Source organism: Tiliqua scincoides, chromosome 2 (assembly GCF_035046505.1).
Source record: "Tiliqua scincoides isolate rTilSci1 chromosome 2, rTilSci1.hap2, whole genome shotgun sequence".
Taxonomy (NCBI): Eukaryota; Metazoa; Chordata; class Lepidosauria; order Squamata; family Scincidae; genus Tiliqua; species Tiliqua scincoides.
In genome coordinates this window covers 207,343,013-207,356,806 of record NC_089822.1, presented here as the reverse complement: position 1 = coordinate 207,356,806, position 13,794 = coordinate 207,343,013, and the positions used below count along the sequence as shown (strand labels likewise).

Sequence of the window (13,794 nt, the reverse complement as noted above, 5' to 3'; positions counted from 1 at the left end):
GCCAAAAAACCAGTGGGGGCGGAGTGATGGTATAACAGCACGCCCACCACCTGGGGTGTTGCCCTGCCCACTGCATGGGGAGAGATGCGCTGATATCCCACACTGGGTGATTCAAACCCGAGTAATGCCACTGGCCACACCATTGTTCATACTAATGGTGCACAATTTATATTGTGCAGACTTTATATCAAGAAAAGTTATTGATCTAGAATGGGTCTCCAATCAGGCAATAGTTACTCTTGTGTTTGCCCCCCTCCTTCTCCCTACATACTCTCTCTCTCTCGGCCTTCTGGGGCAAACTTTGGGGAAGCCTCTTGAGCAGAAGCATCTCCCCACACAAAGCTCTGTGTTCCTGGCCTGTAAGCAGGTTGCTGAGGGCCAGAACAGTCAAGCTTCCCCACTACATGCTGCAGGCTGCCTCAAATCTTCCTGTGGGCTGGATTTGGTCCCTGGTCTGGGGTTTGGAGACTCATGCAGTATAACAGCCATTGTCGACTGTGCCATGGCACATTGGTGTGCCGCGAGTGGTTCACAGGTGTGCCACAGGAATTTGGGGGAAAGTCGTTTATTAGTAGGGCCAATGGGAATGTGAGCCCCCCATTGGCAGCACTGGCAATTATCAAAAACCTGATGGTGTGCCTTGACAGTGTGCCATGAGATGGCAAAGGCTGAAAATCGCTGCACTATAATGACAAAGAAACAAAGCTAACTCTGGTGTTGATTTCCCACTTATTTTTGGATTTAAATTTTTATCAGGAACCATTTACCCTTTTCAGAACACTGCAATTTGGAAACAATGCCTAGCTGTGTATACAGCAATTCCAGGTGTTTTTCCTAAATCAGACAAAGCAGATTAAATTGACTACTGGTTAAATTTCCTTCACCTCGGCACATGCCCTCAGCAAATTTGTACTGTAGACAAACTCTTTAACAAGTGGGTGAAGGATGCTTTAGCTGCCAACTGAGTTGCAATGGATGCAGTGCTTCAAGGGATCCTCCATCACTCACCATGTGAATGGCTGGAGCCAGCAGCAGTCACACTAAAACGATTAGTGGCGACACGATGACTGGCCACATTCTTCTGAGGCTGGAAGAGGATGATATGCAGCTTGGGAGTAAAGAGGCAACCGAGGACCACTGTGCCACTGAGGCTAACTGAGATGCACATAGTGGTGGTCTGAACCTAGGGGGAAGAGGGAAACGAGGTCATCAATGCAGCCCCTGAAAGGTAAGGACAGAAAGTGAAACGTGTGTACCCAAATGCTAACCAACCAAGTGTAGGTCATATTTCCAGCTGGCAAAGGGCCAAGTAGCTGCTGTCCTAAAGGGAAAAAAGCTTGAGCTTCCATGGCCATGTAGCGTCAGGGTTGCCCACTCTGACTGAAACTATTCTTGGATATTTTTTCTCCCATGAGAAGAACAGCAGGGCAAAGAGGCTCTGTAAAAGCAATCTCCAAGATTGCTTTTAGTAATCACTTGGAGACTATAGTGATTCCAGGAGAGGCTAGGCAGGCAGAGCCTCATCTATCCTACCCCAAACCTCAGCCTCCCCTGTGAGTGCACATACACTCTGCCCAATTTCTGAGTGGTTGTGTGATTGCTGAGGAGAATGAGCTCTCACCTGCCTCAACTAGTCTCTTCCTATATAGAGACTTAACTGAAACAGCAAAAGCGCAGCCTTCCCAGCAATCACGCATGGGGAAGCTTAGTGACCCCAAAGTTTGGCAGTGATGTCATAAAAACATAAGAACAGCCCCACTGGATCAGGCCATAGGCCCATCTAGTCCAGCTTCCTGTATCTCACAGCGGCCCACCAAATGCCTCAGGGAGCACACCAGATAACAAGAGACCTCATCCTGGTGCCCTCCCTTGCATCTGGCATTCTGACATAGCCCATTTCTAAAATCAGGAGGTTGCACATACACATCATGGCATGTAACCCACAATGGATTTTTCCTCCAGAAACTTGCCCAATTCCCTTTTAAAGGTGTCCAGGCCAGATGCCGTCACCACATCCTGTGGCAAGGAGTTCCACAGACCAACCACACATTGAGTAAAGAAATATTTTCTTTTGTCTGTCCTAATGCTCCCAACACTCAATTTTAGTGGATGTCCCCTGGTTCTGGTGTTATGTGAGGGTGTAAAGAGCATCTCTCTATCCACTCTGTCCATCCTCTGCATAATTTTGTATGCCTCAATCATGTCCCCCCTCAGGCGTCTCTTTTCTAGGCTGAAGAGGCCCAAACACCGTAGCCTTTCCTCATAAGGAAGGTGCCCCAGCCCAGCAATGATCTTAGTTGCCCTCTGTTGCACCTTTTCCATTTCCACTATGTCCTTTTTGAGATGTGGTGACCAGAACTGGACACAATACTCCAGGTGTGGCCTTACCATAGTTTTGTACAACGGCATTATAATATTAGCCGTTTTGTTTTCAATACCTTTTCTAATGATCCCAAGCATAGAATTGGCCTTCTTTACTGCTGCTGCACATTGAGTCGACACTTTCATCGACCTGTCCACCCCCCTCAAGATCTTTCTCCTGATCTGTCACAGACAGCTCAGAACCCATCAGCCTATATGTGAAGTTTTGATTTTTTGCCCCAATGTGCATGACTTTACACTTACTGACATTGAAACGCATCTGCCATTTTGCTGCCCATTCTGCCAGTTTGGAGAGATCCTTCTGGAACTCCTCACAATCACTTCTGGTCTTCACCACTCGGAAAAGTTTGGTGTCGTCTGCAAACTTAGCCACTTCACTGCTCAACCCTGTCTCCAGGTCATTTATGAAGAGGCTGAAAAGCGCCGGTCCTAGGACAGATCCTTGGGGCACACCGCTTTTCACCTCTCTCCATTGTGAAAATTGCCCATTGACACCCATTTTCTGTTTCCTGGTCTTCAACCAGGTCTCAATCCAGGAGAGGACCTGCCCTCTAATTCCCTGACTGTGGACATGCTCTGGGCTGTGGCATGTCATACTTCTGCATCACCAAACTCTGTGCAGGATGCCTTCCCCATTGTTGGAACTCACCACATGTCACTGGCAGACTCCAGGCCATTCCTGGAAGGTTGGAAACCCTAAGTACAGGTAGGATTACAGACTATGAACTCCAACAATTCAACATAAAGAATTCCTAGTTCCATCAAATGCCTCTACTGTCTAGCTGTGTGTTGGGGGGAATGGAGGAAAGTAATGAGAACAACATGTATTCAGATCAGTTGGACATTTTTAGGGAGCTCCCACTTTGGACCCTCAATTTGCACCTTGTTTCTAACAGGCCCCTTTGAGGTCATGGATGGGTGGTGAACCAAGCAGTGATGGAGGACAAGAGAGAGGGTCAGTGCAATCCATTCATTCGAAACCACTATTGCCACCCTACCCCACTTGTGAACTGTCATGTTTTCATTATTAATGTTGATCAAGTCATCAACACTCCTGTGCAGTCTGAATTCAAGGTTCGAGAGGCAACACAGTCAGTATTGGAAAATTACAGTATTAGAGAACAGCTGATTATACATCTTTTATGGGCTGCCAAAAGAAATGTAGAAAGCTGCAAAAGTAGTGGGCGGTTAGAGGAGACGATAACTAGCACATTGATTTCCATCATGTGTGGAATGTGTCTGGGGCGCAGAGTGTCCCTGAGTTTTAAATTACCAAGGAAATACCCATATCATAATAGAAAATTAATACACTTATTTTTGCACTGTTTGCTCTCAGTCAGTGCATTCTACATATGGTTAGAAGTCAACTCCCACGGCATGCAAATGGATTTAATGCAAGAGGAGAGAAATATGAAGTGGAAATTATTACAATGAAGACTCAGTAACTGCCAGGAGCCAGCTGACTTCATGAATATACAGACCAATGGTTTTTATTTATTTTTATTTTTATTTTTAAAAAGGCTTTTCCCACAGACTGAAGTATTAATATAGTTTGGTAATACATTTACCAAGAATGAGTGGATGGAAAGAAAAAAGCCGGTCTCTGGACAAAAAATGAAGGCACCAGGTGACTCCTTGCTCTCCTCTTAGTGCTCTCATGAGTCCTTCAGTGTTGGTGCCATGCCATAAATTCAGGATTGTTGTAGAGTGTAGAGCATCCCTAAATGCCTGGGCTATGCAGTGTGGGGGCAGTAGGTAAGGCTGAACCACCCCAAGAGCGTCGTCTGAAAATTGCCACAACCTAACTTGGTGGTCTTGCCTGTGTTCTCCCTGCTTACTCAGGTGCAAGCAGGCAGGACGTGTGCCCAATCACCAGGTTAGGCTGTGGCGATTCTGCCTCTCTTGCTGCCCCCACTCTGCACATCCCTGCTAAATGCAGCTCTCATAGTGATTACATTTTACTGATGCCATAGGACTAAGTTTTTTGTCCACTTGTTGGAAACCTCTTACTACCTTGCTTCTATTCTAGGACTTATGCAGTAAGACCTCTCCAGACCAAGCTAGTAATCTAATCCAGGGGTGCCCAAACCCTGGGCCTGGGGCCTCTTGCGGCCCTCGAGGCCTCTCAATGCGGCCCTCAAGGAGCCCCCAGTCTCCAATGAGTCTCTGGCCCTCCAGAGATTTGTTGGAGCCCACACTGGCTCAATGCAACTGCTCTCAGCGTGAGGGCAACTGTTTGACCACTCGCGTGAGCTGTGCAATGAGCGCTCCTTCCACTGCTTATGGTTTCACGTCTGTGATGCAGTAGCAGCAGCAAAGGAAAGGACAACCTTGCTTTGTGCAAGGCCTTTTATAGGCCGTGAGCTATTGCAAGACCTTCATTAATTCCTATAAGTTCTTCTTTAATATATTAATTTATGTAAACATATGTAAATTTATTCAAATTTTAAATGTAAATTAATGCATTTTTCCCCGGCCCCCGACACAGTGTCAGAGAGATGATGTGGCCCTCCTGCCAAAAACTTTGGACACCCCTGATCTAATCAATAGAATGCCTTCTTAGCCCTCTAGCTCCACTGAAGGACATTCAGCTGCTAAGTGCGCATCTAGTTCAGAAATGTACATCCTTACATTGTAATGCTGAATTTTTTATTTTTTTCAGAAACCAACATCTGAAGAAACATCCTCCACAACTCAAATGTGCAGATACAGTGTTTTGAATATTAGTTGACCCAATAAAACAGCTTCACCTTTTGCTTTGTATCTCCCTCAAACCACTGGAAACCTTGGGAACACGGATGTCTTCAGGAGAATTAATTTGGAGTAGTAAAGGAACAGCAAAATCCACTATTAAGAGTAGTGATGCTCTATATAATCTGAATAAAATGTGATCAAATCTAGTGGGGCAAATGGGGTAGCAGAAAATAAATAGGGGGCTTGCTAGTCAGGGTCATCCTTGCTTGGGAATCTGAGCACCCTACAATGAAGTAATTCCACAAAGTCCAATATCGTGACCCTCTTGCATCAATGCACAATCTCAGCTTCTGTTAACCCAGGAAGGAGCTGCTTCCACAGGAGACCCTTTCAGAGCTGATCTGTATGCACCTAGTGTCACCAAATGGTGTGGGCACATTTAAATTGACAGCTTCCCAGGAAAATATATGAGAGAAAATCAGATCCCCTCTCTGATGTATTTTTCTGTGAAAAGTAGTGCTTTCAATGCATGTGTGCCATTTCCAACGGACATGCAGTTAATATATCAGTATTCACTGATATATATCAGAACATATAATAGCTGTAAGCCTAGCAGAAAATGTAACAAATAGCTCTTAGGACCCAATCCTATCATTGATTTCCTTATCTGAGGGCTGCGTTGCAGCTGCATCAACCCTGAAAAGTTGGATAGGATTGAACCCTTAGGCTGCAGTCCTATGCACACATTCTGGGGAGTAAGCCCCATTGGCTACAATGGAACTTGCTTCTGAGTAAACAAGCATAGGATTGGACTGCCAGTCACTCGGTGTATCCAGAGATAATTTTAGTTCTAGAAGTGCTATAAAATCAGCTTTAAAATGGTAAGTCTTCTGTGACACAAGGCTTAAAGTGGCATTGATATGTTCCTCTAGCCAAACTCTAATGAAACCTCTTTCCTCCTCCTTTCCATGAATCTAAACCTTCCAAGACCAGGCAGTAGTGTGATGCAAGGACACTTTCATTTGGGTTTCATGCCTGGGAAAACTCATTAGTTGGTCACCAAAAGAGAGAGGAATGGAAGATGACACTGTTTCCACTATTTCCTTTCTAAGCCCAGCATATTGAGAATCTGCAATGGGGATATCAGGAACTAGAGTGCCACCCCCAAAATCATAAAGGATTTGCTGAGCAAGTAGGTCAAAACTTTACAGCCAGCTGCCAGGACTGCAAAAGGACCAGGTTCAAGGTCAAGATCAAACCTTGCAAACAAGGTATCTCCTATGCTTGGTGACATCCACATTGATGAAATAGCGAAGAACATCTCACCAGCTTTAACCCCAGGCTCACATTCCCAAACAAGATAAGCATCTTTGGGCCCAATCCTAAGGGGCCTTTTTGCTTCTGGAACATTCTGGCAGCTTAATCCCCTTTACAGCTGTCACAAATGCAATAGCATCAGTGCACACAGCCTGGCCACCGCCACAAGTGATGAGTGGCTGGGTCGGCCCAACAGCAGGTAGTGTATGCCCACCAGAGCAAGCAAGCCTGCACAGGTGTCAGAAGCAAGGCAGGGAGGGGATGAAACAGGGCAGAGCAGATTGAGGAGGCAAGGAGGGTGGATCAGGCCTGGGAAGGGGGCAGCTTTCAGCAGCAGCACCTGCCAAATCCTAACCCCCTTCCTGAGCCTGATCCATCTTCCTGGGTCAATGCAGACTTGCGCCAGTTATAGAGCTGGTGGAGGTCCGAATTGACCCATGGTGGTTGCTGGGGAATACTGCAGGGCAAGAGAACAAATATTCCCTTACCCAGGATAGAGCAGAAGCTCTGTTGGCACCGCTGCATTGCCGCACAGGGGGTTAATTAGAATTGGACTGTCTGAATGTTAAGCATAAGCCTGACTAGTCTCAGAGGTGCTTTTTCTGCAAAAAGATACAGCACAACACAGCTGACAGTAAAGAGGAAACAAGAGGAGGGAGAAACTCTTAGAACACCTGGAAGAGGAATGATAAACCGTATCGCCAAGTTAGAACCATCTTGATTGGTGTTCTTCCAAAGGCTACCTACAGTTTGAACAGGAGAAGAAATGAAGGTTGTGCTGTTGGTTACGGCCACAATCCTGTCCACACTTACCTGGGAGTAAGCCTCATTGTCTACAATGGGATTTATTTCTGAGTAGACATGCATAGGTTTGGGCTCTAAGACATTAGCCCTTGCTCTGTTCTAGGTTGAATCTGTAATCTTGAAAAAAAAAATCCCTTATTACATTGAAGATTTTCCAGACATCTATACCTGTGTACGGCATATGTATATTATTTGCTGGTCGCATGCGAAAAAGTGCATTGCACTGCCCTGTGCCAAATCTGCTTGTATACAGATAAGCAGAGTTTATTAAACTGGAAAATGCTCAAATCCTGAGAGGAAGAGGACAAGGTAAAAGAGTTTTGCTTTCCATATAACCATGGACTCCAGAGGGTGTTCGCAAGTTCTCAAATAATGTAAAACTAGACTTTGTTTTAAGTTTCCTGAAATCAAACTCTCTCAGCAGGTCTAACTTGGCACTACTCCACTAATTAGGCCACCTGAGGTCAATCTTCTTAGCTTCATGTGATCACATGCATTCCAATGATCTAGCCAGGCTCAGCATCCCATCATTAGATATTGCCTGCCGGAGCCTTTGAGTGTCATTGACCGTTTGAAAAACTTTTGCCCATATCTTACTTGGATGATGATTTAGGTCTGACAGAATACAAGCAACAAACTCTCACAGTCTGACCTGAAGATCAAATGGTACAAGACTCACCATCCAGCCAGGCAAAATCTCTCTGAGTCCTCAATATAGCATCTACTTGCCAATTCAATGAAGTTTGTAGATTGCAACGTACAGAAAAGGAGAGCAGTGATTGACAGCCCAATCCTGAGGATTGGGGATGCTACAGGGATGCTGCAGCATCCTAAGCATGCCGGGCAGCCACCAGTGGCTCCTCAGGGGAAGTGGACTTTTGTCCCCTTCCCCTAGGTAAGGGAAGTAGCCCCGCAATGGGGCTACTCTTTTCTGCGGTGGCTCTTCAGCTGACACAGAATCAAGGAGTCCCATGTTGGGCCAAGCGGCCTGACATGGGGCTCTGGATCTGGTAGAGCTAAGCTTCGCTGGTCCCACCCCTTCCTGTCCCACCCCCTCCCCGTCATGCCTCCGCCTGCCCCATCTTACATCTCCGCCATCAGGCACTTTGCAAGGAGCGCCTAGTGGCGGATCACCGGCCTCCCACCGGCACTGTTCCAGGCGAACTCCTGCAAAGGATACATTTGCAATAGTGTGTGTCAGCACGCACTGCTAAGGATTGGGCCCTCAGGCAGCCAAGTGGCTTGAGACCAGCTGGGGGAGAGGTAAAAAAGAATTCAGATTATGTGAAATAAAGAAAAGGCTTGAAATCTGAACTCTTGCCAAAGACAATAAATAACCTGATCTAAGAGCCTGAGAGATAAACCGAGGCTGTCTTGAGAGCCCAGAGAGAGAACACAATGAGACCCAGAATGCAGGGAACTAGACCTCTAGAGGTGAATTCCAGTGTGGCAAATAGGATGGTCAGGTCTCCTGAGGCTCAGGGGCAAAGTCTGGGAACCAAGATTTGTGGATAGAACCTGGAAGGACAGGCATCGAGCCTAGCTGTACCCATTGGGGACAAAGGGTATCACGGGCTGGTCAGGGAAGAGCCTTGTTGTACCCAGAGACCTCAGTGAAGTTTGATACACATTGGGGTGGGGGGGGGGGGAAGAAATCAAATGAAGACAAAACCTTCAGGCCAAGTAGAAATCACTGTATGCCCACTTGATTCGGGCCCCTCACCCTGAGAAGAAGGCAAAACCACTGAAACTGAAGGTTAGACTCAGACAGCTAATGATCCTATGGCACGACGGCCAAGGATGGCACCAGCATCATCCGCAGCAATGACTCACATCTTCTTGTGACCATTTAAGCTTCCTAGGACAGTGGTTCTCAATACCTTTGGAATTAAAGGACAGAAAGCAATAGCATATTTATATGCCTGCTGTTTTATCACTCCTTGACCTGTTACCCATCCATTCTTTTGCTTATCTCAAGAAGAGCCCTGCTGGATCAGGCCAAGAGCCCATCTATTCTGGCTTCTGGTATCATTACTGTGGCCCACGATGCTTCCTTGCTTGTAACCATCCTGCCATATTAACACCTTTGCACATAAATATTTAGGACTTTTTAGCCTTTTGCTCCTAGCATAATTCTGGTTTCAGAACATTAGATAGTGGTTGGCGCAACATACATGGGTAGTATACAGCGGGTTCTATCTAATAACGTTAGCCACAACTATGTCCCATTAAAACTGCAGCCGTGTCTCTGTTTCAACTGTGTTCAGTCATGACTGACTTTCTTTGGATTCAACCCACAGTTTCCATATCATCTTATGCGGGGAAAACAAAGGTCCTACATTGCTGGAGGCAGACAAAAGGAGGCTTTCATCAATACATGTACAGCTATCCAGACTGAGAAGTCCAAGTGGGATAGTCTGTAGTATACCAACCTTGCAGCAATCCCACAGTGTGTATCGAGGCTGTTGCTCACATGCTTGTGTGCTGGGCTGGAATCTTAGTGAGCAGTCACGGAGGGGGGAAAAGCCTAGCACAATTTAATAGCTTTGTAGTTTATTTAGTACTGACTTCTAAAGTAGTCCTGGGAGCTGAGGGCACAGAGGAAACTGTCACTCCACACATTAGACGATAACCGCAGAGCAGAATTTCTCCGTCAGCTAAATCAAATTACAAACTTACAACCCAACCCCTGTATCTGTGGGAGGGAGATCGATTAGAAAGGTCTCCTGGGGAAAGTGAACGTTTGCTCGCTTACCCCAGGGAAAGCCTCAACTGCTGCCATGGGACTCCTTGGATCGACACTGGCTGTTTAGCAGGTGTAAATCCAAGGCATGTAATGGAGGTGGAAAGGGAAACAGACATGGTTAGGATACCAGCACATGTGAGTGCTGCTGATCCCTCACTCGGCCCACCCCCTCCACTCTCCCGTTCCACTCCTCCCTGCTTTGTTCTGCCCCCACCACTATAGTACCTACTTTTGTAGGTATAGTGGCAGGCCTTCAGTGCTGATGACGGGTGCAGCAGCACACTGCCGGAAGCCATTTTACAACAGTGAAACTGTGTTCCACTGTCATGAAGCTCTCTGTGTGCCAGTCCATTCCATGATAGGATTGGGCCACCAAGCTCCCACAACTCATACAGGCAAAATCCCTCATTTCCAATGGCTTCAATGGAAGCTTTGCAGCCTGATTTCTAAACTGTACACACTTGACTATCCTTAAAAAATCAGAAAGCAACACTAACAAATTTCTACAGCGGCAAAGTTTATTATATTACCAAAGTTTTTCACAGCGCTCTATTAAAGCCGCTCCGATCCTCCCCCAAATGTCAAGTGCACTTAACTGAAATTTCTCTGGGACAAGATTGCCACTGGTTCCAGTTCAAAGTATCTACTGGGGACCCAGAAAAAGTGGTTGTTGTTGTCATGGGGTGTATTAAACCACTGATCCCTTTTAGGGAGCAATCAGATGGAGATCAGTTTGGATGCTGGGCGTGTCAATTCTGTATGCCCTAAACCCACAAACCAAGCAGACTGACAGGATTTATACTGATGATATAGGCAAAATGAGTAACTGTCACAGTAAAACTCTATGTTACATAGCCCTTTTTAAAGTTACTTCTTCTCCCATTTCCAATTGTGGTGTTGCATGAGAACAGTGTGTATAGGAAGGGGAGTTATACGAAAGCATTACAACCCCCCATCCACATGCCAAACAGATAACTCAAGAATCATGATCCATATTTCATGCACAACCGTCTTCCCCAAAGCCAACTGTTGAGCCAGGTGGGAGTAGGAGCCATTTCCTCAGTTTTCACCTTCAGAAGATAAATACTAGGATCATGAGAGTTTCATCTCTCCTGAATCTAGAACCTAGGAGTATAGTAATTAGTGAGTATTCAGACTATGACTGGGGAGACAAGGCTCAAATCCTGATTTGAACCACAAATGTAAGGAACAGCAGGCATAAATTCAAAGGACAGAACAAACCCTTCAAGTTCACAATTGCAAGAATTGCTTGACCAATAAAGGAATTTTATACAGAACACCATTTTATATGGAATTACAGTATTCAAGCTAAATGTTCTATCACTTAATGGACTGGATCCGAAGTGACACTTGGGGTAGCTCTGTCGCTACAAGAGTACTTCTACATGAAATAGGGAGTGTGTCGTGGCACTGGGTTATTTTTTCTGTGTTTAAAACTCTTTTTTGCTGCATCTCTTAAAGGCAGCTGAGGCTTCAGCAGTACTTAAAGTGTTGAGACCTTTCTCAGCCACGGGTACCAGCTGGTTGCCAAGATCATCCTACTGGAATGTGCCAGAAAATGACTCTATGTAACAAAACATCAGACAGAGGCATTTTTTGAAGATTGGGTTCTTTAATGTAATGCATGGCACAATGAAAACAGAGTTTTAAACAAAGAAAAATGAAACCTCACATCCGCCACTACAACAAGAAACTATCAAAATCCTCAAGCAGAGAATTAAATACTTTGACAAGAGTTTTTCTGCAAACACAGGATTTAGGGCTTTTCTGTTTTCTCCCCTAATTGAGCTTGTTTCCTGAAGGTCAAAACGAATCTTCTGAGAATGCTAAAGCCCTTCTGCCACCTTGGATTCCAACCCATTATAAGGGCTAAACTACATATTATGAAGAACATATTAGTCTGACTCTGGCCCAACTTTTCTTTCCTGTCCCTTAAATGATGCTTGAAGGAGTACAAATTGGGGTGAAGCCACAGCAAGAGGATGGGGAGAGGGGCTTTAACACTTTGCCCACGTGGCTATTCCAATCACACACTGTGTGCTATGTTAGATGGGAAAAAAGCTGCCATTGGCTTTCAGTTGAGGGAATGCACACTATCAGGATGGGAATCAAGGTGGGCACAAAGGTGTCATGCCTGACTCATGCTTCTGCCTTTCAGATCTCAGTGAGAGAATGGAAGCTTCCTTCCTTTGTGAGCAGAATCCTCCTTGGGCTCGCAGAGGAAGCCCCGGGTTGTGCAGTGAGCTCCTGACAAGAGAAGTGCTAGCTGAGGTTCCACACAAAGTGTTAACCCCCCCCCCTTCGGCCCCACTGTGATTTCATTCCATTGCAGGCATCCCCCACTCCTAGGTGAGAAAAAAGAAAACTTATGTTTTCTTTGTAAAGCACAGTTTGTCCTAGAACTCAAGTCTCAAATGCAGAAGAAGGAGGGAGTTTGCTGTGTTTCCAATCTCAGAGCACAGCAATCTGCCCCATCTTCTCACCTTGCCCCTTCCTCCACCTTGAGACATATCCACATTTTCTGCTGCATTTAAGAGTCCGTGCAGAAGAAGGGGCAATTGAGGAGGTTGAGTCTGTCCACGGCAGATTAAAGGGAGGTAGTTCCGTTTGCTGCCCCTCCAACACAAACAGCATTATTCTCTTCATGGACGGGACAGCTATGCTTCCAAGATTAACAATATACTATTTTCTGCTTCAAAACTCAAGATGCTGGAACACCTGAAAGGTCTGCACAACTCTCTACTGGCCACCGGGCGCTGCTGTTTCTCTAGAGAAGCAATTGCATTGTTCTCAAAATATAACTGTGGCTTTAGTAAGGCCCAGTGAGATTGGAGGTTGCGGGAGGTAATGCCTAGAAAGGCTTATTTTTGAGATTCCCTTATGGTCCAGGGCATAATTATTGCCTGACTGCTAATTACTCAATTGCAGATAATAATTTGTGTTATTGTCAGCAAAGCACAGTCTCCCATGACTTTTGAAAATGATGAGATTCTGCTATTTTTGACCAAATCTGTAAGGTTTTGTATAAAACAGCTGCACAACTCAAAATAAGAAAAAGTGAGCCCCACACTCTCCAAACAGCGGAATCATATCTTCATTACAATGGAAGTGTGTTAACAAAAATAGGTGATTCTTGACCCTGCCCCATATGACTCCTCCCCTAAAAAAGAATTCAAACTGATTCAGTTTTCAGAGTATGTTCTTGATGCCTAGAAACAGGGCCAGCCCAAGACCTCCTGAATTCTGAGCCTTGCCAAATCCATTCCCCCTTATTCGCTCATGTAACCTTTGTGCCCCCACTCTCCAAAGTTCTAGCTCAGCACTCTCCTCCTCTCCACAATTCTTCTCTATCCCTCTCTTCCTCCTCCAATCCAGGGAGTGGAAGGAGAAGGAGAAGCAAGTAGGCAAACAGAAAGAGATAAGTAGGTAAACGGAAATGAGTGGCCCCCACCAATCTGTTGCCTGAGGTCACTGCTTCAGTAGGCCTTACGGATGGGCCAACACTGCCTAAAACTCATTCACAAAACTATCTGGACAAGAATGTCCTCCAGTGGACTCTGGTGCTTAGGAAAAATTTTTGGAAGAGATTCAACACGTGTCCAAATTTTGACTCATCCTATTTTTTCTGACCTACTTGACAAAGATTTTTCAGGACATGATGATACAGAAACAAAATTGAGTGTTCACAAAACTAACACATACCCAAATAGCTAAAAATTGCAACTTCTACTAATTTTCCCCTCGTTAAAAAAAATACAGGGCCCCCATATCTGCGAATCCTGTATCCGTGGATTCACTTATCCATGGATTGGGTCTGTGCCCCCCTAGCG

At 45.5% G+C, this 13,794-nt stretch overlaps 1 protein-coding gene across 1 annotated transcript in view; it reads right to left on the bottom strand.

The window, feature by feature from the left end:
- The window catches only part of GRM2 (glutamate metabotropic receptor 2), a 48,813-nt gene that overhangs the window by 1,376 nt on the left and 33,643 nt on the right, over positions 1-13,794 (bottom strand). The window contains exon 4 of the mRNA XM_066613464.1: positions 1,009-1,183. Coding sequence (XP_066469561.1) covers positions 1,009-1,183 — 175 coding nt within the window. The remainder of the gene's footprint in view (positions 1-1,008; positions 1,184-13,794) is intronic.